Source organism: Larus michahellis, chromosome 5, assembly GCF_964199755.1.
Source record: "Larus michahellis chromosome 5, bLarMic1.1, whole genome shotgun sequence".
In the NCBI taxonomy this organism is placed as follows: Eukaryota; Metazoa; Chordata; class Aves; order Charadriiformes; family Laridae; genus Larus; species Larus michahellis.
This window is the reverse complement of record NC_133900.1, coordinates 72,158,882-72,186,377: the sequence shown is the minus strand read 5'-3', so window position 1 is coordinate 72,186,377 and position 27,496 is coordinate 72,158,882. Positions and strand designations below refer to the sequence as shown.

General features: G+C 37.4%; 1 protein-coding gene across 4 annotated transcripts in view; it reads left to right on the top strand.

The window, feature by feature from the left end:
• ATP8A1 (ATPase phospholipid transporting 8A1) overlaps positions 1-27,496 on the top strand; it is a 123,443-nt gene that overhangs the window by 72,304 nt on the left and 23,643 nt on the right. For all 4 annotated transcript variants that reach the window (XM_074587941.1, XM_074587939.1, XM_074587940.1 and 1 more), the window contains 7 exons: positions 438-610; positions 7,770-7,953; positions 8,054-8,164; positions 15,113-15,187; positions 15,346-15,468; positions 17,905-17,983; positions 21,652-21,713. In XM_074587941.1, coding sequence (XP_074444042.1) covers positions 438-610; positions 7,770-7,953; positions 8,054-8,164; positions 15,113-15,187; positions 15,346-15,468; positions 17,905-17,983; positions 21,652-21,713 — 807 coding nt within the window. The remainder of the gene's footprint in view (positions 1-437; positions 611-7,769; positions 7,954-8,053; positions 8,165-15,112; positions 15,188-15,345; positions 15,469-17,904; positions 17,984-21,651; positions 21,714-27,496) is intronic.

Genomic DNA, 27,496 nt, shown 5'->3' with positions numbered 1-27,496 from the left:
ACTTGTACTTTTTTTCTAAACATTTAGGACCATTTTGTATAATAACGAGCAGAAATTGTTTCTTCTGTTATCTATCTATATATATATGAATTTTCTTTTGCATAGGTATATAGAAAACTTATTTAACAATATCTTTCAGCAAACATTTGTGCAAGTATTGTTACCATTCAAAGAGCATTAAAAGTTTCACCACAACTTACATTTATTTCAGCAGAGTATGAGAGCAGTCCTACACACCATTTCTACTGTGGTTTCTGATAGTACAGCTGTTGAGCATACTTTTTTTTTCGTGTGATACTGTCTATTTGATAGCATAATCAAGAGGTAATTTCCTCAGAAAAGGAAATATCAGTGTTTCTGATCACACTGAAAAAAAAATTTGGACTTAAGAACAGTAGGAATTAAAAATAATGGACACAATTTGTTTTGTCCAACAGGGAACAAGAGAGACACTTAGCCATCATTGCAGTACTCTTGGTGATGCTTTGAGAAAGGAAAATGATTTTGCTCTCATCATTGATGGTAAATCTCTGAAGTATGCTTTGACGTTTGGAGTGAGACAGTATTTTCTGGATTTGGCTTTATCATGTAAAGCTGTTATTTGTTGCAGGTAAGGTTTACATTATTTTTGCTTTGCAGTATTTTTATTGACATTTTAAAGTTAAGAAACTTCTTTTATTTCACAGAAAATGCACATATCCATGTTGTCCAACCATGAAATATATATTAAAAAACCGAAACTTTAGCAGCTGAAGTTTTGAAATACAGTCATTCAAACAAAATATTTCTGTAGAACAGTCTGCTACAGGGTGTACCTGTCAAAGTAAGTCATTCAGGTTGTGTATGACTAGAAAAATTACTTGTTATCCATCCAGGGTAGTCTCAGTAAGACTGAGACAATGATCTTAACCTTAAATTGATACTGCAGTTGACTGCAGGTCTCAGCACATCTGGATTTTTTTATAGAGCTTCCTCCACGTGCAAGATTTTCTATCTGCTTTTTCTGTAAGCCATGATTTACGTTGCATGAGAAGTGCACAGAAATGTTAAAAGTACTACTCTGGGTGATTTTTTTATTTCCTGAAGCTGATGAAAACACCTTTTTTGTTATTATGATTGTTTTAGGGTTCTTTTGTGCAATCAGATATTCAAACATCAGCTATTAGAGCTGTAAGCTTACCATAACAAGAGAACTTTTTCCAGATCAAAGAAAACTAAATGTCTGCATTCTTTAAATATACGCAATGTGAAAGCAGTTTGGCTTGCCTTCTAATATTTCCAGATTTATATTAAGGAGTATGTAGGACTGTATAAGTGACAGGTTATGTGTTTTGGGGTCGTCTTGCATTTTTGGGATTTAAACTCAAAAACTGCAAGCATCTCCTGAGCAGTACGTCACCTTTTCTACGTTTGAATGATTGAACAAAAAGGGGAGTTGGCTGCTTGGTAAGCTAGATAAACAAGAACTGCTGCTGTTGATGTTTAAAGAGCTTGGCTTAGGCCAAGTGATTAATCTGTCAAAAAGCATAAGCAAGGACTTTTCTTTACAAGATCATTGGCAACACAGGTAGGATATCTATATTAGAAATGCAATCAAACAATACAGAACTGTGGAAATTGCTGCTATTTTCATCAGTGTCTGAGGTAACTATTACAAGGATAGCCAGTTAATGTTCTCAAAGTATTTTTCACTATTTTGACCTTTGTAGTAGCATAGAAAAAGCTGATTCCTATATTAAAGCAGGACAAATTAACTCAGAAACAAGGTATTTAAGCTCTCCTAGAGGCCTTATAGCTTGCTGTTTCTCAATATACAACAGTGTCACGAATTCAAGTTCTCACAATTAACGTAGGACTGAAATTTCTAGGGTTATCTGTGTATCCAAGTTACGTCTAATTCTATTTAAATAGGGTGCTATGTCTGATTATAATTGGAATGTTGCTTTACAAAAAAAAAAACACCACCATAATTTCTTACCAAATTCACATCTTCTTTCAATAAATTATATAAGCTTACTGCCTACCACCCCGTTATTGCCTGTCCTGTTATGTACCTGAAGGTAGAGACATGGTCTGTACAAATGTGAAAACTGTTGTAAATAAACCTTAATAGGTTGTCTGCTTTTGATTAATAAGGTAAATAAATGTAAGGTTCTTGTGTTCAGGTAGAAAGTGTAATAATGTTCCATTAAGATAAAGCAGATTCATCTGAAAAATCAGCGTTCAAAATGGCGCTGTTTTTTGTCTTGCAAAAGGACAGGGAAAAGCATATGAGGTTATAGTATCCAAATAAACACCTGCTTTGTCGTCTTTCCATACTGTCATGCAATACGTTATGCCACCAAGTGGGTTTTTTATCAATTTTTTAATGGTTTAGCTTTGTAGCCATGCTCCAGCATGAAAGACCCTGAATTTCAAACTAAGGTCTTACTGTCTTTTAAACTGAGATCTTACATCAGTATACAGTTTATATTGTGTATAAACATTTTTGTAACGGCAGTAGTCTTTCTGACAGGCGAGTTGGAGCTTTGTGCTTGTTCTATTAGTTCCAGTCTTGCTCCATATAGTAAGTAACAAGCAGGAGATGCGTGTAGAACTGCTCTTTCAAAACTACGTTTCTGTTTCTTCTCTTTCCTTGATTTGAAAGTATATTTTGTGCCTTTTGAAGAGACAATATTGCCATTTCTGTTCATCTGTAGGAGCATTGAAGGATATTTTGTACATATAGCTATCTTTTATTGGTAGCATCTTTCTGATGGAACAACAGAGCAAAATGAAAGTTTCTGTTCTGGTAGCGTTCTCTCTGCCATTTGTATGTTTCCATAATATGCTTACGTCGGCTGGTTTCAGTACACGTCTAGGTATATGCTCGGACATATTTTGTGGTTGTTTAAAAATTGGCTGCAGGTTAAAACTACAGTATTTGCTTGTAGCACTCACTGCTTTAGTATGTGCTTTTTTAATATCACATGCTTCTCAGAAGTCAGAATTCTGTCCAAAAACAAAAACGTTTCTGTTAATGCTCCATCATTAGTAACAAAAATTTCATTTCCTCTTTGTGAGCTTGAAAATAAAAAATTTAAAATGGTAACTTTTAATTAATGTAAATCACTTAAACATCATCCTGACTAAATGAAGATATAGGCCTCTTTTCCATCCATATAAAGGCAGTAAACATTTTAAGCCCTCCTTGGGTTTAGAAATGCAAATTACATCACTTTCTTTGAAGTTTTTAGACTGTGTTCACTTGTTCAGAAGCATTTATTACCTGTGGATCTTACAAAGACTAGCCATAACACAGATGAAGCTGACAAATATTCAGTAGACGTTTAACTTCAAAAATCTGTGTATGTTATTAATTCCAAGCAGATGTTTGGCTTAAAGACTTTACTAACTGAATTCCAACTCCATATTGGCTTCAGAGTAATGTGTGCAAGAATAATGTTAAATGGATTATTCTGTAGTAAAAACGTACAGCTAAGAGTGAACAGAATGAACAAAAGATACTTTTTATTAGTTTCACCAATAATTTGATGCACCGGGCAATGACAGTAAGTGCTATGTTCCCACTGCCACTATAACATTGTCTGAAAGGGAAATAAGCCACTGTTCCTGGAAACTTAAAAAAGATGAAAAAGAAGTTCTCATGTCAGGAATCTTCTATAGAAGCTGGCTGTAGTGAGTCCTAATACAGTACTCATCAGCAGAGATCAAATAAAACATATAAAAAAAATCATCAAAATGCATTTTGATATACTTGGACCACAGAATTCTTCTGAAGGGCTGCTGCCCAGAAGCTTTCATCCCAAGTTCACCATAAGGCTGTACTCGTCCTGAATAAAGTAACGAGATAGCTACCTTCAATCTGAAAGCTGTGTTATTTTTCACTCCTTTAATTTTTTCCTTTTGCAAATTTGTGCAATTAAATTTTCTGCAACCCTACTCTGATATATATGTAAAGCTTGAGAAATTTTACTTAGTTGGCACAAAATAGGCATTGGGGTTTTTTTCAGGTGATGTGAGGTGAGGTGATCTATGAGAAGGTGCCCTTTGGCATATGGAGAGGAGGAACCAGAAGAGCTACAGAGATGTTACTGAACCCACTGGGAATTAGAATATTGTATGTGAGCAAAGATCAGTGTAGATGTTATGTACCCCATTTCCATTAACAATGTCATGTCAGTGTTAAGCACTGTCATCTAGAAGAGAGAAGCAACCACCTTTAGGGTACCCCTATGCTGGGAACTCAGTAACCCATCTGGTGTTGAGGCTTAGTCTATTTGTTGAAACACTTGCGGGTTTTTTTCTTCCTATAAATTTATACAGTAGACTAAGTTAAAATATCGTGACATTTGCTAGATGAAAAATGGAAAATACTTTCTTTTTTCTTTTATAAATGATCTGTGGAGGTCGTTGTTCCTTCATTATTTCTTCTGTGACATTGAAATCGGATCAAGAGTAAGTCTGTCCTGTAGTAAAATGAATGCCTTGGTGATAGAGACTGAAGTCATAAACTGATATCTTTGAAAGCATGGTGCAGAGTGAAGTTATGCGCTTATGATGAGCAGGACCTCGAGCATATATAAGATGTCATTCTACAAAGACAAGGGGGCTTGTAGTTGAAACAAATAATGTAACAAATACGCTTCAAATGTAATATTAAGGAATTTATAGAAGAGAGAGTGTGCTTTAATTTCAGAAGTTGCATATCTGGATATAAAGTAATATGCAGGAAGACAGATCTTAATGTCTCAAATTTTTTTTAATCCTTTCTGCATTAAATTTGATGGTTTAAAACAGTTCTCTCTACTACGCTTGGTAATTCCTCCACCAGGAATAGTTTGGTGGAGAAATTCTTTCAGCTCTTAAGTAGTCTGAGTTTCCAACATGTTATGTAAGTTTTAACTAGTAAGAATTGTGATTGTTACTTTAATTTACTATTTTAGACAAAACTTAATTCTTCATGAATAAATGTGTGTTTCAGGATGTAAAAAGCATGTCTAGAAAACCTTGGGTTTCCCCTGCAGTTTTAAGCTATGTTTCAGAATAATCATGATCAACCTTAGATGGCTAAAAACTTAAAATAGTCTTTATTTTAGTGGGAAAGTGCTTTCCTTTCATAGGAAATTAATGTTGTTTTGGTGAAATTTACATTTCTAAAGGACATATTCACCAGAATTTCTCAAAAGACTGTTTCTGCTTTTGCCCTGATTACTTATCATAGAATGCCAGGTTGGAAGGGACCTCAAGGATCATCTGGTCCAACCTTTCTTGCCAAAAGCATGGTCTAGACAAGATGGCCCAGCCCCCTGTCCAGCCAAATCTTAAAAGTGTCCAATGTTGGGAATCCACCGCTTCTCTGGTGAGATTGTTCCAATGGCTGATTGTTCTCATTGTGAATAGTATTCCTCTTGTGTCCAATTGGACTCTCCCCTGGAATAACTTGTACCCATTAATCCTAGTCTTTTCCACGTGACTCCTTGTAAAAAAGGAATCTCCATCTTCTTTGTAGGCACCATCTAAATAGTGGAACATGGTGATGAGGTCTCCCCTAAGCCTTCTTTTCTTGAGGCTGAACAAACCCAGTTCTCTCAGCCTTTCCTCATATGTCAGGCTTCACAGTCCTTTGATCACCTTGGTGGCCCTTCTCTGGACCCTCTCCAACCTGGCCACGTCTTTTTTGTATAGTGGGGACCAAAACCGAATACAGTGTTCCAGGTGTGGTCTGACAAGCGCTGAGTAGAGTGGGATGATGACTTCTTTATCTCTGCTGGTGATGCCCTTTGTTGATGCAACCCAGCGTCCTGTTGGCTTTCTTTGCCCCAGCAGCACACTCCTCACTCATATTGAGCTTGTTGTCCACCAGCGCTCACAGATCCCTTTCCACAGAGCTGCTCCTCAGCTGAGTAGATCCCAGCCTGTGCTGCACTCCTAGATTACAATTTCCCAGCTTTTCTCAGATCTTTGTAACTTGGATTTATTAATAAAGGAAACTGATAATGGGTAATGGATAATAGCAGTGTGATGTCAGAGATTTGGGGTTTTTTTCTGAACTTTTTCTGATGCATTTACTTTTTCGTAGAACGTTATTATGAAATCAGTCACCAGCCTCAGCTGTCAGTTATAAGTAAAACAGGTTTTCTTGCATTGCTGTTAGTATTGTTTGTGAGGATCTTTAGGAATGCATAAATGCCATAATACAGCTGAATTTTTGGTGTCTGGTGGCATTCCTTCTTGTTTCTGTTTATACCATGAAAGGAGAGGGGCAGGGTCTGATCCTTGACTCCAGTGCCAGGAAGCGCAAGGGTGGATTGCCACACTGCTTAGGGCTTGCTCATTCCCTTCCCCGCCCTGTGAAACACATCAGTCCTAGCACATAATTTCTGTATATTATTTTCAGTTATCACATCTCAAATACTACAAAGGAATGAACTTCAGTTTACAGAGTGGAACTTTCATGTGAAATGGAAGGTACACGTGTGACACACAGAGCGGTAGATGGAACCAAAACTGATAGAGTTTCGTGAATAGACCTTTGGGGTCATCCCTGGAATAATTTGTCCCCTCAACTGTGGGCAGGCATTTTCTTAATGACACATAATTGGAGCAGCCCTGAAAAGAACAAGGGAGATGTTACTGGTAGTTAGACAAAGTGGAGAATCAAGAGTTCAAGAGTCAATGTTCAAAGTTAGAATCATAGAATAGTTTGAGTTGGAAGGCACCTTTAAAGGTCATCGATCATCTAGTCCAACCCCCACTGCAATAAGCAGGGACATCTTCAACTAGATCAAGTGTCTCAGAGCCCTGTCCAGCCTGACCTTGAATGTTCCCAGTGATGGGGCATCTACCACCTCTCTGGGCAACCTCTTCCAGCGTTTCATCATCCTCATTGTAAAATACAAGTATCTAATCTAGATCTACTCTCTTTCATTTTAAAACAGTTACCCCTTGTCTTGTCACTACACTCCCTGATAAAGAGTCCCTCCCCATCTTTCCTGTAGGTCCTCTTTAAGTGCTGGAAGGCTGCAACAAGGTCCCCCCCAGAGCCTTCTCTTCTCCAGGCTGAACAACTCCCAACTTTCTCAGCCTGTCCTCATAGGAGAGGTGCTCCAGCCCTCTGACATCTTCATGGCCCTCCTCTGGACTATCTCCAACAGGTCCATGTCCTTCTTAGGTGGGGGCTCCAGAGCTGGATGCAGTACTCCAGGTGGGGTCTCACCAGACTGGAGTAGAGGGGCAGAATTGTCTCCTTCAGCCTGCTGGCCACGCTGCTTTTGATGCAGCCCAGGATGCAGTTGGCTTCCTCAAATTTAGCAGTCTAGGCTTTGTGAAGATAGTGGTGGTCCACTTTGTTTGTTCCTGTTTGCATTGACTTCTGTCTTAACTATCTTGTTTGTTTATAAAATACATATTTAAACAGGAAAATAGAAAGCATAACAACAAAATATGCCAAAATCTGTAATTGTTGTAAGTTAATACTGAAGAAGACAGTGTTTGGGGTTTCTTCCATTACTCTGTTTTAGGGGCCTGTTGGTGTTTGATCTACGTTGTCTGCAGTCCTGTTAACATCTTGCTTCAACAAATCAAAGTTTTCTATGAATTTCGCTGGGAATGTGCTTTTAGCATATAGCCTAAAGGGCAATAACAGCATCGTGTGACTGACCAGGATGTTAGTTGTCCTGGGTTTATTACCTTTTCACAGAATGTGAAGCATGTTTTGAAAGTATGGAAGTCCTGTATTAAACCTTCTTCTTTCTGTTATCCCTTAGGGTATCACCACTTCAAAAGTCTGAAGTTGTAGAAATGGTTAAAAAACAAGTTAAGGTAGTAACTCTAGCGATTGGTGATGGAGCAAATGATGTTAGTATGATACAAACAGCACATGTTGGTGTTGGTATTAGTGGGAATGAAGGTCTACAGGCTGCTAATTCTTCAGACTACTCAATTGCTCAGGTAAATCATTACACTGTAAAATACTACAATAAAGTAGTCTAATATCAGCTTAATATTGGCGTGTGCATGTTCTGATTGTATGTTTGTTCATTTTTTGCAGTTCAAGTATTTGAAGAACTTGTTGTTGGTTCACGGAGCCTGGAATTATAACAGAGTAGCTAAATGCATCTTGTATTGTTTCTACAAGAATATAGTCCTTTATATTATCGAGGTAATTTTACAGTACAGTAAATCTGTTGCAAAGCTTGATCACAAAATAAGCTTTATTGGTCAGTCTTCTGTATTTTTACCACAATGGGGTTAATGGTTATTCATAAAACTTTCTTAGTTTGTTTAATATATTTTTAAATTAATATCTTAAGCTTGCACAGTGTGTATCCAGTTTTTACTGAAAGAAAATGCCCTATTTCTGTTAGACCTAATATAAACATTAGGTTAATATTTCCAAGTTTGGTATTTATGTATGTGATCTTACACTGTTGCAATATTTGAAAATACTTTAAATATCTTTTTATGAACAAGTATTGTAGCCAAAAATTGTGTATTTTTCTTAGCATATTTTTTACATTTTTAAATTTTCCTTTTTTGTCTTTTTTTGTGTTATTAACGTAAATAGATTTCATTCTAAGTGGTAGCAAGTTTGTAGCCTGTTTAGAAAAACATAAAGAAGAAAGCCATAAAAAAGCAAATCCACTAAAGATCCTTTTTTGCTTTAGAAGTGATGGCAGACTTCAGTTCCTGCATTTCAAAAGCTGAATATCTGATTAAATGATCGGACTTCCAGAAATACTGGTTAGCAGTAGCTTTTGAAATATTTGAAAAAACAGTATTAAGGTATTCTTTATGTTTAGGGAAAGCATGCAAAGGTAGGCTTTAGAACATACTATCTTACTAATTTTCTGTCATTGTCGCCTGCAAACGCACTGTAAATTTATAACTTAAATGAGATATAAATATCCCACCATTTGTATTCTTTGTGAAAGCAAGTTAAATGCAAGGTACAGAGATCATAGTCTAAAAATACAAAAGACTAGAAGAGGTAGTCTCTGCCTCCTGAGCAGATGGAAGGGCAAAGAGATCATTTTTATACGGGTTTATGACCCTTTATATATCATGCATACAAGCATTTTACCATATACACCTTCTCTGGAAGACAAGATGACTTCTACTTGAATTCCTGTACACCCAACGTTTGTCAGCTTGGAAAACTTTCACAGATGTTAATAGCTCCTGTCAATACTCTGAGTGAATGGGTAGAAATTCATCATTGAATGTCTCTAGAAAGGACAACTGCCAGTCTTGAATCTCTCTTTTCAGTTTTTTGTACGGATCAGGCGTGGGAGCAGAGAGCTCAATGAGTATTTGTAAGCTGCTGCTTAATATGCAGAAATGCTTCATCAGGAAAACGCCTGTGAAGCTTTTGTGGCCACACCTCCTCTGTCTTGGAGTTCAGAAAATAATACTATGAAAGGCATGTCTGGAAGTTGCTTTAATTAAGTTTCCTTTTATTAGCTGACAATAACTAAAAATACCTACCTTTACTTTAATAGATGCATATTATGTTTTTAAACAGTATATATTGGTACTGCCCCGCACCAATCAAACAAGTAATGTAATAGATTCCACTTCATCTGAAATACAGCCTTTTTCCTGGGCATTTGGAGGGTCATACAAAATAAGTGCTATTGGATTCTTGTTTCAGAAAACGATAAAGGTCTATAGCAATACTCCTGCGCACTGATTAGTGTTCGTGGGCATTTAAACTCCTGTTCACATGACATGAAACTAGAAGTGGTCTGTAATAACTTTTTCTACTCTGTGTCTTGAGTCAAAAGATATTTAAACATGGACCTCATCTTTAGTGTGGGACTAGTCCCAGCAACTTTAGAGGTTACATTCTGAAGTATCATTCTAAATTGCGAGTGAAAACTTTGAATTTCTAATAGACTGCTAACATGCATTCTTAAACTTGTACCAAGCCTCACACTTGCATGGGATAAGTGTATGCAGAGTCTCATACTTATTTTGAGGGAGCTGTCATTACCTTATAATGATGGTTGGGGTTGAGATCAATCCTAGCATCTGAGAAATCCTTTGTGGATTGGTTTTGGTTTTATAATTCCCATTACTGTGTACACTCTTGTTAAAACTACTCATTTTGTGAAGTTAAATCTCCCTTCAATATTGGAGGGATAAAATTTTCCTATTCCTACTTGTTGTTCTACTCTAGCTAGTAACAACTAATAATAACACAAAATAACCTTTTTAATGTTAAATAAAGAAGGTTTACAATTTTTAGAAAATAGTAATTTTTGAGATCTGTGTAAGTCGTTCATGTTTCATGTAGGGGAAAATTCAAGCAAAAGAGTAAAAGACCGGGACACAAACAGAAGAAACAGATACGTGGAGTTCACATTTAAAGTTCAGTCACAGATCCTTAAACATGGCCACTTTTAACAGTTTAAGTGATTTTAAATGATTTAAGTGGTACTACATAAACAATTCAATTATACTAAGTAATTAGAGCTGTAACAGCCTCTTTCTCATTCTGTAAACTTTGGATGATGGTTATCAATTTTTTTATTATTATTTCCCCTCCCCCAAGCCCTTTTCACTCCCCTGCTGAGTTACACGCTTTTTGCTGCTCATGTCCTTAAATTTACCATTTTGTTCCCGATTTCCTTTGCCTGACAGATCAGATGGATGCCTGTGGTCATACTGAGACCCGTATCACACATAATCCCAAGCATGAGCAGGCTTTCTGTATATACTCACCGTTTAGAGTTTCGGTGCTGTTGTTCAATATGCCATGGCATACTTAATGTATGCAAACTGCACCAAGTTCAGTTTAAAACATGGCAGCAGAATGCGATTGTGCTCATGCCCACTTTTTTGCATTATATGGTTTAAAAACTTAGAAATACGGGATCTGCATTGAGACCCATCTCATTTTAGATGGGCTATGAATCTAAATAGTCCATTTTCAATGAAATTCTGTAGCAATTGAACTACAAAATGGTCTGAATTTTCACTTCTCCCTCACATAGCCTAAAACACTTCTGAAGGACGCCTATGTCCTGCCCTTCTGTATAGGGGGGCTGGATTAGTCATTTGAGATGTCAGAATAGGATGTGCTCCCAAGGAGAGAAGTGGCTGAATCTGCTCCTAAATTAGTATCATGTACAACATGTCCTAAAAACTGTTTTGCAGGTACAGCTGCCTCCATTGTCCATCATAATCAGACTGAAACACACTTGTCCAGAGGTTTTTCATGTATGGTTAAGAGTGTTATTTTCTAGGGTCCAAGGTTCAGAAGTGGGTGACTTACTTTCTTCCTCTCTTACAGTTTGAGATGAGGGCTGTATTTATCCTTGCTGCTTCCCCTGCACTATCACCTCCACCCTAGATCTGCTAATTGTTTTCGAGCCATAGGTGTTCTTTATGTGAGCATGCAAATACTACCTTGTAAACAATAGAAAAATCCATGTTTCTGCTCAAATATTAAAGATGCTCAGTCTCTTAAAGTAGCATGTGTGGTATTCCACTAAATAGTAGCGTTTCTACTACAGAGGGCGTTGTTTTTAACCACATTAAAAGGTTTCTCTTCCCAGCCATTGTTTGATAGATTCAACAAAAACTTTAGAACCCAGGGGTGCTACCAAATTTCATTTCTCCTTGGCTTGTATCTAGAGTTCTAACCAAGTTCTAACCAAGATTTGTTCCGGTTCCTTATTACACTAAAACTTAACTGAAATTCCTGTCACTTGCGTGCTTTCTTTGGAACAAAGTAAATGCTAAAGCTTCAGGAAGTTACTATTATAACTTAAAGGATTTCTTTACAATTCTACAGTAAAACTGTAGTTTTCAGAGTTTAAAAAGCTTGAAAATTTTAACTTAAATTCTGTACAAAATAAAACTGAGTCTTGGGTTTTTAAGGAATAAAATGATGCATAGCATTTCTGAGAGGCTTGCTAGTGACTTCATATATGACATTCCATTGTAAATTGAAATTTTATGATAAATTCTTGCATTTCTTTAAAACAGTCACTCCAAAACATTTTCTAGTGTTGCTTAGCATCACTTACCTTTAATAGAAATGACTATGTGGAATAGAGTCAGTACATGTATTTAGACCTTTCTTTTTAAATTAAAGTTTTATAACATTTTGCCAGTTAGATAAATCACAACAGAAAGTTAATGTTCTTTGCATATACTCCTTGGTTATGAAGAGTCAAATATATGTCTACTTGCGGTCTGTTTTATTTTCTTCCTAGAGAGTTGTACTTTTGTTAAACTGTCTGAAATTAGCAGCAATGATATTTTTATGTACACATCTGTGTACATGTAAATGTACACTCAACCACTGAGTCACATATTTTCTATTAAAACTGTCATTTTCCACCACCCTAAACCCTTTGAAATTAAGAATTCTAAAATTTACTCCAGTATTTGTTACAAACAAGAAAAAAAAATGTACGGGTCAATCACATAATAATATCTGTCCTTCACTCCTCTCTCAAGACCTGTCTTCCTAGGTTGGGAGTAAAAGAATGTAGGAACTATGCATAATGAGAAGGTTGAAAAGAGAGAATGCAGTTGAGGAGCACAACTTGTATCCAACAGTGATGCTGAGGTTCTCGATTAGATGCACACATTTAGCTTAGTTGTAAAGCATCCAAAAATTGTGCTGATGTTGAGCGCATAATTAATTTTCAGTACTGAACAACTGATTATGCACTCATCTTTCTCCCTCATACTCAGCTACTGAGAAACTGCTGCTACTAAATGTCTTCTGAATTCATCACAGTTAATTCATAACTCCTATTTCAAAAGTCAAAACTGAAAATACATGAGAGCTTATAAAAATTCATTCAACTAGAGTAAGTGATTCCATTGTCATCTTAGTTAATGGACTGAAAGGTTAGAAAATAGAGTGCTAGTTACTGTTAATCAAAGTAAAGAAACTCAGCATTGTAAGTCTTCAGAAAATTCTATTTTCTGTACATTGTGTACATTCTGTACAGGTATTCTATGTCTGTACATTGCAGCCTCTAATATGTGTGATTTTGTATGCAATCTTTTTCCAATAATTGGCCACCAAAAAAATCTATATTTACTTTTCATTTATCGATTGAACAAGTAGCAATTTTAGCTGGATTTTAACTCCCATTTTTAGCATTAATAGTTGCTAATTTCAGTGTTTTTTCTATCTCAAAGTATTCACAAACATGTTCAAACATTCCACAAGATGATAAAGGAATATCAACTTGGTCATAGAATCTGATCAGCTGGAGACGAGCTTGGGAACATATTGATAAACATATATATTGATTGTAGCAATTCATGCTTCTGTAACAAAGTGAAATGAAATTTGAACTTCCTACAACACAGCACCTAAAAATTCACTTGAAAAACATGAGTCTTAAATTGAGTAGAATGTTGTTTAGTTTCTGTCGCTTTACAACTTAGTTTGCCCAGGGAGGTGCTGGAGTCACCATCCCTGAATGTGTTTGAGTCATTTATAGAATCATAGAATCATAGAATCTTCATGGTTGGAAAGGACCTTTGAGATCATCGAGTCCAACCATACACACACACACCCCCATTAAAAAAAAAAAAAAAAAAAAAAAAAAAAACAACCTACACTCTCTGCCACTAGAGCATGCCCTGAAGTGCCACATCTAGACGCTTCTTAAACACCTCCCAGGGATGGTGACTCAACCACCTCCCTGGGCAGGCTGTTCCAGTGCCTCACCACTCTTTCAGTAAAGTAATTCTTCCTAATATCTAATCTAAACCTCCCCTGCCGCAGCTTCAGACCAGAAATTCCTCTGGTCCTGTCATTATTCACCTGGGAGAAGAGGCCAACACCCACCTCTCTACAACCTCCTTCCAGGTAGTTGTAGGGGGCAATGAGGTCTCCTCTTCTCCAAGCTAAACATGCCCAGCTCCCTCAGCCTCTCCTCATATGACCTGGTCTCCAGACCCCTCCCCAGCCTGGTAGCTCTCCTCTGGACACGCTCCAGTACTTCAGTGTCCCTCTTGTACAGAGGGACCCAGAACTGAACACAGCACTCGAGGTGAGGCCTCACCAGTGCCGAGTACAGAGGCACGATCACTTCCCTACTCCTGCTGGCCACGCTATTCCTCATACAAGCCAGAATGCTGTTGGCCCTCTTGGCCACCTGGGCACACTGCTGGCTCATGTTAAGCTGGCCATCCACCAGCACCCCCAGGTCCTTTTCTGCTGGGCAGCTTTCCAGCCACTCTTCCCCAAGAACGTAGCGTTTAGCTGTGGTGTTAGGGGATATGGTGTAGGGGAGAACTTTGTAGAATGGGGTTGATGGTTGGACTCGATCCCAAGGGTCTTTTCCAACCTAAATGATTCTATAGGCAATATAGTTTTGGTATAGCTTATTAATAAAGATTCATCAGGCATGCTTCTTCTCCACTTTGTCACTGAACTAATACAAGCATGAAGTAAGAAATAGAAGAAAGCAGTCATGCTGCATGCTACACTGAAAAAAACGTAAGAAAATGTGCTGTTATGCCTTGCAAATTAAATTTGATTTTTTTTTTACCTCTTATCAAAAAGTGATAAAACTTATGCAGTGATTGTAGTTTAGTGCTCTGGGAAAGCCTCATCTTTTCATGAGTTTCATGTATGAGAAAGGACTTTGTACAATTTTCAGTTCAGGTCTACAGCTTACTGTTTGAATTCTATTAGTTAGGAGGTTTGCTAATGACTGGAAGATGACTGCTTCTAATCTTTAGGTGATTCCTGTGGTATTTTTTTCCCCTGATATTTCTCTGAATGTTTATTTCATTAAGAATTAGGTACAATAAAAATGCAGTGAGGTAAATCACTCTTAAATACTAAAAAAACCACAAAATTCTTTCTGAAAATAGCTACCTAATTGAAATGTTTTCATATTCAGGTGGAATTGCTCACATATTTGACTAGATGGCTCATTATCTGTTCTGAACACAAGTTGGTTTTATTTTATATTTTTTTCATATAGGTTTAAGCTATAATATCCTCAACTGAGTTGTAAACGTGTTCTAGAAATACTCCTTTTTGTGAAGCTGAGGGAAAAAAACATCTATTTATCACACCTTGCAGGATGTTTGAGTAATATACAGTTCTCATCTTTTTCAGATCTGGTTTGCTTTTGTCAATGGGTTTTCTGGACAAATTCTTTTTGAAAGATGGTGTATTGGTCTCTACAACGTGGTAAGATGATTTGTGCGTTCTCAGTTTGAAAATAACTATTTTCAGCCATAATCATGAAAGTTTCTTGAGTAAGCAATCTAAGGAATTCCTCACCTCTAAAGTTTTGCATTATGTTTGTTGTTTTTTGTTTGTTTTTTTTTTTGTAATCCACCTACTAGATGTTCACAGCAATGCCTCCACTAACTCTTGGAATATTTGAGAGATCCTGTCGAAAAGAAAACATGCTGAAATATCCAGAGTTATACAAGACTTCCCAAAATGCACTGGACTTTAATACTAAGGTAGATAAACAATGAAATAAAATTAAAGCAGAAATTAATAGGAATTCAGTGTAGTTATCCTTTTGGTTCTGTGCTGCTCATAATTAAAAGTTGAGGGGATTTTTATTATTACTATTTCCAGTTGTCTACTTGTCTTTGAATGGTGCAAATAACGCTTATCCTTTTTTAGCAAGTACGGAAGCCTTTATTCTTTTTTTTCTTTTTTTTTTTCTCTCTGATGGTAATAAAGCTGTCTTCTACAGGCAGAAGTGATTAGATCTGTCTGTCTCTGGGCTGTATGTATTGGTACTGTTATGTGGAAATGGATTACTGAAGCCTGTGGACAAGTGTTGCAGAGGACAATAAGAACTGTCATTAGATTTGTAGAGGGAGGTACTTGGTACTGTTCTATGTCAATTTGGAGTTGTGATTCTATGGTTTAATTCTGAGTTTGGGGAAAAAAATACTGGGAGACAGTTAATTGTCAGGATGGATCAAAAGAAGTCTGAGGCTACTTTAGGTGGAAAACAGGTGACATTCATCTTGGAGAGACTAGCACAAGTAGTAGTAAAGCAATGTATGACTCTAAATATATACAAAATACACAATTTCTACAGACATAAATATTCTCTATTAAAAAACCTTAGTAAAACTTTTTCTTCAATCTGCAGTTTCATGAGTGCCATGATGCTTGTAAGAATCCCTTCTCTTGATTCTTCTCCTTGATTTTTCTAAATATAATTGGGACATTTCAAGTAATGTCTTTGTATGTTGAACTTGGGGGCATTTTCAGTCTGTCATTGAATTAACAATGCCTGCATGTGATGGTCTGTAGTAGATGCATGGAACTGATACAGCAGACTTAGCTCTGTGCCACTTGGGCTGTAAAACTGGAGTACTCCTATGTATATAGAATTATTTATCTAAACTATCTTTGTTCACTGAAGCATATGAGATTTTTCTCCTTCACTTCATCCCTTCACACAAAAAAAACCCTAAAAATTGTTAGGAAACTAGGGGAAATATTGTTTCTTTTTCACTGTGAATGCTTTACAAATATAAGACCTTTCATAATCCATTAATACAGACACTTTCGTGTTGTGGTAGTTTTAATGCAATAATGTAAGTCATGAGTTGTATTTTTTAAATTATAAGTCTATAATATAATTTTTATTATTGCGCAGATGTATTGTGGACTTCATTGGAAGTTCTGTAGCTATTCCCATACGACACTTGTTACAAGTAAACATCTACAAACTTCGCAGCTACAAAATTCCCAGCTATATAAGTTGAATAGTTGGTGGTAAAGATTTGGAAACATTACTGCCTTGAATGTAGATGCAGATGTTTGTTATGGTAAAAGGGATCAAAGGTTATGAGGTCGTGACAGAGGTTAAAGGATTAGCATGTGACAATAAGAATTGGTCAGGAAAATGGAAAAGTAGAACTAATTTTTCTTGCACCCACCTGTGCTTTCTGTCAAATAAAAACTTCTGGTAATGACATAGCAAGAAGGAGAGACAAAGGTTAATGAGTAGCACAAGTTCAAATGTGCAAAGTATTGGAGTGTAAATTGGATCATACAACCCAGTGTAGTTGTATAATCTAACAAAAGACTTTAGGACATTGTGGAAAACGTGAGGCAGGCAACTTAATTGCAATTGCTTGAACACCTTAACACTCATAATACACATCAGTTAGTTACAATAAAGGCTGTGATTGTCAAAAGCATTGTTAATGAAAAAACATGGTTACTATCCTGATGGATTATGTATTTTTGATTAAGTCTTTATACAATGTATTATGGAAAGCCTCAATAGGTTGTTTATCCTTAAACTTAATACAGGTCTTTTCAAAAGGCATATTTTACAAATGAAAATAAGTTTGAAGGTAAAATTTGAATTATTTAGCAAATACATTAAAGGAGGTTTAATATGATGAGGCTGAGCACTTCAAGAATGGAGCATGTAAGGAGAAGTCTAAGGAAGATACTTTTATTTGTCCAGTTTTAATTCCTTTATATGTGGAAATATGTAGGTAGGTATATGTAAAACTCTGATTTTGATTGTTCTGCTCTCCAAATTTCTTATTACACAAAATGTAAATTATAAAAGCTAAAGTCCTTTTTAATTCCCGACTTAGAATGTAGCGCTTGTTCCAGTTGTCTGGTTTAGTTTAATTTTTCTGATGATATTCCCATATGTATTCATTTTAATTTCCCTTCTGATTTGAAATTAAAAGGAGGAGATAATACACACTTTTTTTCAAAACATAAAAATAAACAAATGACCCATGAAGAGCTAAGAGGCAGAAAGTGCCTGTCAGTTATATTACTTCACAGTGGTGGCCTGACAGAAACACATTTTGTGAATCTAACACACAGATAAAAAGAAAGGTCAGGGTTCACAGAGCTAGTTTATTGCAAATGGTTCTCATGGATTTTCTGTTTTCCTTTAGGTTTTCTGGGTTCATTGTTTAAACGGCCTCTTCCACTCATTCATTCTATTTTGGTTTCCACTAAAAGCCCTCCAGCACGGTAAGTATTATGAAAAATAAAAATATAAATATTGAAAAGTGCTAAATATCTAAATTTCTTCTTTTTTTTTTTTTTTTTAGGAAAGCTTTATAAAAACTAAAAGTTTTGTGTGATTAAATTTCAAGATATCATTTCCGGAACTAGAGCAGATGCAGTATATTTAAAATGTTTTATTTAAAATCTGTATAAAGTAGGAGTAATACGATGTACATATGCATACAACTGTATAAATAAGTTTGAAGTAAACTGAAACGAGATGGAGGAAAAAAGGTTGCTATGTAATTATGCTATTTTTTTATAGAATACACTACCATGGTAAATACCTATGAGTTCCTAAATCACTGCTGTCCCTTGCATTGTCTCTTAGATTTTGTAAGCTTTTACTGCCGATGTTCGTACCTTCTCTCCTGTTACTTCAGGGACATACTAAGCCATTAGTTTATGTCTGTATGAGCCGGTTTATGACAGAGGAAACTGGGACATCTTGGACGGCTCAGTCCTGTCTTCTAGTTCAAGTTGTATGTGCACCTGAAAGAAAGGTGCACAGACACCTGTATGTGCACCAGTTCCAGAAAGGAACGGAATGGCTGGGAGGAAAGCTGTATTAATTAGAGGAAACTTCAAAGTACTGCTTCCCGTTTGTGGGAACGTTTGTGTGTATCGGAGCTCTCATAGGGGTAGGGTTTTGTTTCGCTTCCACTTTGTGGGGAGCAAAAAAAAGCACGTACCCTGCAGCTTTTCTGTAGAATTAGTAGTCTTCTCAGTTTCCCTGATACAGCCAAGCAGTCTGACCTGGCGTAGGGGACAGAAATATTCTCATGGCCGTTTTGGAACTGTTGAGACTAGTTAGTGAGGTGGTCACAGCTGCTTGTGCCTGAAAAGGTTAAGGGGAAAACTTCTTGCAGAGTATTTTGTACTCGCTGACTTCTGATGAGTAAGAGGAGGTAGGTAGCAACCTGTTTTCTCTGAAAGGCCAGTGGATGTGAGTTCAGTGGCAGCGGTTTGCATTGGAGAGGTTTACACAGCCCAGGAGGAAAGAGGTCCCAAAGTGTCAATGCATACTCTAAAACCACAACCTCAAATCCAAACCAAAATCCCCGTTCAAAGCTGTACAGTCTGTGTGAGAGATTTATGCATGAAATGATGGAGAAGTGTTTAATGAGTATATGTGGTGAAGCAGAATAAATATTGTTTGTGTGTGAATGGCAAAGCTGAGGCACTTGCATGAGCACTTGTGAGAGCACTGTAGCACAAGCCTCCTCGGCTCGCAGCCCCTGGGCTAGAACTGACCTGCTGGCAAGTCTGAACAAATTGTCTTCTGTCTTCCTCTTTCATGCCTAGAGAAAGGCCAGGTGAGCAAGGGGAGCAGAAATAGGACCTGGGGATTGTGTACATGGTGGATGCTATAACCAGTACTTGCCATGGGTCCAGCAGGTGCACAGAGTTCTGCATGAAGGCGAAATGAACGCAGGATGGGAGCTGCTGTTAATTAAATCTCTGATGGCTATTTGTGTAAAGAGGAAATGGAAATAATGCTATTAGTTTCCTAGGGAGGAGCTGATGAACGCCAAGGAGATCCACCAGAGAGAGGAACTTCTGAGAACAGGTCTCAGACTTCACATTCTCTTAGCAAAGGGGCGCAGAAGGATCCTGGGACATGAAAGGAAGAATGGGAAGGATGGGGGATAGCTCAGCTTTGTGCATAACGGTGCTGAGTCCCAGCACTCTGACTGATGAGAGCAGACTTAGCTGCCTGCCTGTTCCTCTGTTTTATCTTCATTATGCTCTTTACGGCTAGGTATATATTGTTAAGCACTAGAGTGCATGTTTGAGCAGGTATTTATTAGAACATTGCAAATCAAATCTTGAAGATCATGAAAATCTCTCAGAGCTCACAGTGATCCTTTTCTTTGAGCGTTTTCTACTGTTTACTCTTTAGTCTCACTTGTCCACCTCTTTCTTGTCTGTAAGTGGAAACATTCAAACTGCCTGCATTGTAGTAGAGTCTACCAAGAAATATACTATCAGAGAATAGGTATGGGTTTGTAAGAATTGTTTGACAGAATTTTTTGCATGGGACCTAACCATTGTACGGTACACAAAATTTCCATGTACTGTCATGTGCATATGAAAAGCGCCAAGGACATAAATCTTCACAGAAGCTTCTTCTGATGCAGCTTTGTCAACTAACAGTAAATGGCAGAAGCCAAACTTACATATACAAGTAGATCCATGAACTGCTTCCCCTTTTGTATAACCTCTAAAGTGAGACATGGCTTCAGCTTTATTTTCCGGCTTCCAGAGCTTTTGTAGTCCTTTGTGTTGTGCTAGTCTGTTGTGCTAGTAACTGGGGAAGTGCCAGGAATGCAATCGGTATTACTAGACCTAAGGGGACAGCCACTGTGAGCTCCTCATCTTGGAATGGGAGAGGGCTAGGTTAAGGAGAACTATTTGCAAGCATTTTTATTCTAGTCTTTTGTGTGAACTTTCACCTGCTGTTTCTTCCAGAATATAAATAAATAGATCTCTTTTTTTTTTTTCTGTGATAAACTGGCCTCACAGGTCCAGTAAAGAAAGGAGTGACTCTTCATCCACAACTAAAATGAATTTAATTTCAAGCATGTGTAAAGGTGATATGAAGGCTGGAAAAACACTCAACAGAAATATGAAAACATACTTAATTAGCAGCACTTAATATACCATATGCTATCTGAGAATAGTGGAAAAATAAGTGTTTTCAACTATAGAACGTTTTTATCAGCTTGTCACCTTTCTCTGGCGAGCCCAATCAGGAGTTTTAAACCCATCCCCATGTCCACCAAAACAAACCAAAACACCTTTATTCTTCTCTATCCCCATGTCTAGATAGTTCAGTTGTGTGGTGTCCCATGTCTGCCAAGAACTTTCACAGAACTGGGATCAGAAAAGCCTGTGCTCTAGCAATAGTCACAAAAATACGTTCTGTTAAATAAGCATAAATGCACTACTTCAGAATTCTGAACTTAAGAACCACAATAGATGTGATTTTTATGCAAACGCATCTCTCTTCAGGGCACTGAACCTGTGCATAAATGCTGCATGTGTATGTGCATATGTGCAAAATGAATATGAATTTATATGAATCCACAGATTTGAGTTGGGTAAATTCTGAAAATGTATGTATAACAAGCATCTCAAGAACTGAAATTGAGTATATTTGAATCTCAGAAATACGGATAGAAGCAAAGATAAGTTTCTATACCCAAAATATCCAGAATCAGTGAAAATCTGACTCTCTAAGCTTGCTGTTTACTTACATGTTACTATCAAGGTATACTATAGCTGTTACATTTCATACTTTTCTGAAGGTAAGATACTGTATCTCTGAACTTAAAAGTCACTCTAATTGAATTATTACTGAATACAATATTACTCTTATTGTTATATGATGTTACAAAAAGCTCCTATTTCTAGGATAATTCCTGAAGTCACTGAAAGTTTTAAAGGAGTAAAAATTATAAAAGTCATAGATCTCTACTGTTCAATGCAGTTCAACATGAAATCTGCTGTTAGCACAGCACACAAAAGTGCTACCATCTCTTTTGTACAAAAAATAAAATTTTTATATATGTATATTGCTATTGTGGATATTTAATGTTTAAATGTTCTATCACTGTTTCCTTCTCCAGGTACCGTATTCGGCAATGGTAAAACTTCAGATTACCTGCTCCTGGGAAACACTGTGTACACTGTAAGTCTTGCTGCAGCTATCTAAGTGCGCTATCAGCTGACTGTCTATATTGGCTTTATCTTTAACTCTTAAATAAGAGATGTGGTTTTATTATTATTTATAATGCTCTACTTAGAGTACAAGAATAAGAAATGGCGCTTTAATGACTCTTTGAGATGCTTTGAAGTGCATTTTGCGTTCTAATTCCAGTCTTTAAAACAAAGCAGTTTAATAAAAGATGCAGAAGATACATCTGTCCTTTACTGGAGACTGTCTGTTTTTTAAATAATGGGAACTGTAATTCCCTAATTATCATGCTTATTAATTTAAGGTAAGTTTCTGCATTGGAGAAATCCCAGGTTATTGGATATGGAACTGGTTTGTGGACTTATGAAGATACAATTCTGTTCTTCCTCTCAATTTATCCTGGGGCCTTGAAAGAGAGATAGAGACACATGGAACCAGGGTTTGTGGGATGCCCACATCAGTTTGGAGAGAACCAGACTGCCAGAATTACACCTGACCCACACTTAACAGTAATCTTCTGTTGCTCTCATAGCTATTAATCACTATTGTGGGGTTTTTTTTTCTTCTAGTCTTTTATCTCCTAGAATAAATTAATGAAGTTAAATATCTGTTTCTCACTTGCTAGGGACCTTAAAGATCATCTTGTTCCAACCCCCCTGCCCTGGGCAGGGACACCTCCCACTAGACCAGGTTGCTCAAAGCCCCATCCAGCCTGGCCTTGAACACTTCCAGGGATGGGGCATCCACAGCTTCTCTGGGCAACCTGTTCCAGTGTCTCACCACCCTCACAGTAAAGAATTTCTTCCTAATATCTAATCTAAACCTTCCCTCTTTTTGTTTCAAACCATTACCCTTCATCCTATCACTACACTCCCTGATAAAGAGTCCCTCCCCATCTTTCCTGTAGGGCCCCTTTAGGTATTGAAAGGCTGTGACAAGGTCTCCCTGGAGCCTTCTCTTCTCCAGGCTGAACAACCCCAGCTCTCTTAGCCTTTTTTCATAGGAGAGGTGCTCCTTCTGATCATTTTTGTGGCCCTCCTCTAAACTCTCTCCAGCAGATCCATGTCCTTCTTATGTTGGGGGCCCCAGAGCTGGACGCCGTACTCCAGGTGGGGTCTCACCAGAGCGGAGCAGAGGGGCAGAATCCCCTCTGTCGCCCTGCTGGCCACGCTGCTTTTGTTGCAGCCCAGGATGCAGTTGACTTTCTGGGCTGTGAGTGCACATTGACGGGTCATGTTGAGCTTCTCATCCACCAACACCCCCAAGTCCTTCTCCTCAGGGCTACTGTCAATCGATTCTCTGCCCAGCCTGTGTTTGTGCTTGGAATTGCCCTGACCCACGTGCAGTACCTTGCACTGGGTCATGTTGAACTTCATCAATGTTACCCAATAGATGAGTTTTCCAAGATCTCTCTTAGAAGCAAAATTGCGCATGTGCATACTCTTCTCTGTTCTTCAACGTTAAGAGTTCGATTAATTTTTCAACTCTCTGTTGTTGGCAAAAAAAAAAAAAAGAAATTAATTCTTCCATCAAAATAAGGGGGCGTTAATACAAACAGAGAGTCACATCAGAATTTATTTCCTTAGGGAATAGGGAAACATCATAACTGAAATAAAGGGAAAGTAGTATAGAATATGTTGTAGTTCTTTGAGAATGTAGCTACTGTCAACATCTCCTGTGTACAAGAGAACATTTTGAATAGTGTTTTCTGCTCAACCAACCAGACAGGGTAAAGAGCATAAAGTACTGAGTGAGCACAGCCCATTCTGTGTATTTCCTACTGCTGTGGCAGTTAAAATAAAATTTCTTCTGCCAGTCTGTACATGGACTTTAAAATTATTCTTTCTGGCACATTGAAAAATCGTTTGTTCACACATTCTCTTAAAAGTGTATTTGCTCTACACTTCCCTTTCCCTGTTCCAAAGGACAAGCACAGCATGTTTTGTCAGCGGTGGTTACATATGGTCATGCAATCTATCATATGATGAACTCATCTCCATTAGGGATGGATGGAATATCCTGGGTAAGTGTTTTCTGTGCAAGTCTTAATAAAATTAAGATGTAAGGTCACAGTCGTTACCATAGCTCAGTCCTGACAGAAGTAGTTCAACTGACCCAGGTCTATTTGTATTATGATCTCATAACACCGAGCAGTGTTTAGAAGTCAGTCATTTATGTGAATGTCACTGCTTCCCCCAGTATTGATAAATGCTTCATAAGAGTATCCACCAGAACCTCCTGTTGTTCTAAGTGAAACAGGTTCTTCTTGGGGAGAGGTTTTCTGCACTGGGTTTTCACCCTATCTACAAGTGTTTCATTGTTTACTGCACTTAGAAGTTGCAACCTTGCTCAGTACAGCTGAAGCTTATTTTATGAACTGTATGTATGTTATGTGTGTATACGTGTGTGTGTGTGTATATATATATATACACACACGAGTTGCATAACTTCACCTATCCTAGTACCTAAACCAAGTTTTCTCGTAGCATCTCCTTTTCTGTGATTGCTCTAAAAGTATCCTTTGTGTTGCCCATCATTTTGTGGAGTGAGTTAGCACTGTACATGTTAAACACAATTATTAAACATACTGCTGCAGTCAACAGCTGAAGTTCATTCCTGAAGTGATCTCAGAACTTCATCCTACTCAGTCTCTGCTCCGTGCTTCGTTACAAAAGAAGGACTTGGCTTCCAGGACTTCCAGACTTGGCACCAGGAGAAAACAAGTTACATGCTGTATTAAGAGTTACTGGATTACACTAGGTCCTGTGGAGCCGAATGTTCGAAAAGTGCTGTCGTTTAGATTGTCGCCCGTGAGTTGATGGATAAGTCTTGAAATCCTACTGTTCTGCAGAACATCTGAGTATCATCTGTGACATCAGCTGACTCAAAAACATCAAAGACAGATTTGCAGCAATGTTTTCCACCACCTTCAGAAATTAGTTAATTTCTGATAACTTTCAGTATAGTAACCTGGAGCTGCTCATTACTGTTTGTCAAGCTGTACCCATAAATGATAAAACAGAGGTCACAGTGTAATTGTTCTATCACCTTCTGCAACGAGTTTTCAACAAGGAGACCTGAAACTTCACCATCTTGAGAGGCTAATTGCTTGACCTGCAGAATGGCCAAGAATTTCCCAAGAAAACATTATTTCACCATTAAATAAGTCTAGACAACCTGCTTTTTCATTTGTTCTCCAGATTCTCTACTTTCCCTCACTTCAAATTGAAAATCTGGGGAGGGATGGGGGTTGCAATTGATGTATTCCTGCTCTTGCACAGGAATTCAAGGAGGTCTGGAGTACACATGAAGATCTGAGAGACTTTCAAAATTGGGGGGTGAGGGTGGATTTTGAAGATTTAAAAAAAAAAAAAAAAAAATCTGTACGTGTGAAGTGATGTGCACTGACAGTTGTCAGTCATTGTCTTGAAATACTAAAATCAAAAAGCTAAGGTACTTCTCATTCTTCCCACTTATTTTCATCTGTTTTTAGGAAGTCTACATTCATCTCTTGTGCAAAAATCAATAGCAAAAGGATTCAGAAATTAATACAGTTTCTTTGGATCTACAAAGCCGGGAATGTGCACTGATTCATATCATGTCCTGGAATTATTTCTTCAAACATAAATTTCAAATAAGACTAGAGTGCCATGAAAATATTTGTGTGAGCGTTCTTGAGAGGTCTTTTTAAAAGAAGCTCAGTGCTTTATACAGAATTCCAGTTTCATTTCTTGTTTCCTGCGTAGGATTCAGTGAGCTATTGTTAGTTTGGATCAAGGGGAGGAGGGAGAAATAAAACCCAAATACTTCAGTAAGCCACTGTGCGTAGTTGGTAACTTTGTGAGGGGAATCAGTTTAGATGCAAGGAGGGTGTATATTCACGTAGTCTGTGTCTCCTTTTCTAGAGACCTGCAGTGTTTGTTTTGTGTATTCATTTTGTCTGTGCAATGAGAATTACTGATCTGATCCTAAAGAAGGATGTTTTTCTTACGACTGACTCAAAAGTAGCAAGCAAGTGTACTAGATGAGAAGTATTTATTCTTTTTGGCCAGAATTTATTTTTTTCACTCATCCAAATACAGCACCAGAACTGGATAGAATAAGTAAATTACAACACTCATCGTGGTCCTTAATTTTCTTCTAATTAGATTTCACACATGTCTTAGATAATGGAATTGTGGCACTGGGATTTTTTTTGTCCTTAATGCAGCAATAGTTGAAATAGGAGATTCCAGAATTACAAGCATAAACTTACAGCTAGGTTGAAAGCTTTCTGGCAGGATTTGTATCCTTCTGTGCACCAGACATAGTGAAAGACTTGTCAAATATATTTAACCAGTTATTTTCAACTTCTGATTGAAGTAAATTTCTTCTGAGTTTCTGAGGCTCCTTGAAGTTCAGCCACAGACAAACTTACTTTACATCATTGCTGCCAACCTGGTCAACAAACAAGTTTAAACTACAGCTGTTACAGTTGGAGTTTGGTCTTTGTGACTCAGTTTTTCAAGTCTCTTGTTCTTCAGATCGCATATAAAGCAAAACTTGTGATACATGTTCACACGAGTTACAAAACGTAATAACTATTTCTTTGCTAAACAGCACACTTGTTTGTGTGAATTTCAAGGGAAGGCGATAAACAGTTTTCCTGAATCAACTAGTTCTTGCTGTGGGATTATAAACTTTCTACTTCTGCTCATCTCTAAATTGGAGTATATCCTACAGGACAATAACATGACATTTTCAGTGACTGCTCTATAAAGAGAGTAAATATAAGAACAGAGTAAAAAATGAGAGGGAAGAATGAAAATGACATAAGACTCATTCAGTCTGTTATTTTGTATGCAGAACATAGGTCTTGGGCTGCCAACATTTAACTCTTTGGCTTTTTAGGGTTGTGCAAAGGTCATTCAATTACTAACAAAGTACTAATGACGTAAACAAAACTTTTTTCTTTCCCCTCCCCCTTTTTTTTTCAGACAGACTAGTGTAAGCTTGATCAATTGCAAGTTTTCAGCCCAGCATCTAGATCTTCTAAATCTGTCTTCATGTAGAAAGTAGTAGTCATCCTCCCCATAACTAGGGGGACTGCCGTCTCTACTGAAGTGGACTCCACTTCTCACAAGTGGAGCAAAATACCATCAGGAAAGAAGGTTATGACTCAGTAAGAGCCAGACTTGCAGAGTTCCAGGAGGCAAGGGAAATGTTTAAGACTTCTAATACAAAAGGAGAGTTTTCCAAATCACATGAGTGGAGAGTATTAATGGAAGCTAATCGTTCTCAGTGTTCAATTACCAGGTTATTACTGGAATGTATGTTTAAATCATCTAGTAGCATTTTGCTGTGGTCATTTTGAAGGGGCACTTAAATTTCAGATCTAAGCGCACACACTTACCAAAAAAAAGAGGAAAAATACAGCTAGCTGTGGTCTGGAAGAATTTCACTTTGGGGCCGCTGTATTTTTGGGGAGGAGATTCTATTAAAGCGGAAGGGCTTTTCCATAGCTTCTGCAGGTCCATAGAAATGATTGCTTTCTGCGTTATGAACTTTGGTTTGGATCCTATTGCACAGCTAGGTCCGCTGACACACACAGTACTTCGTTGAGTATTATTAAGGAGCTCACATTTAAATTTAAGAGACTGATTATCCTTTCCCTTATTTCATTTGTGCAAGTAAACATGCAGTATGAAAACCATTAAACTTTTTCTTCTGTTCTTCTGAAATTTTAACAAAACTAATCAATTCTGTATGTTAAGTAAGATTCCCGTGTTAAATAAGAA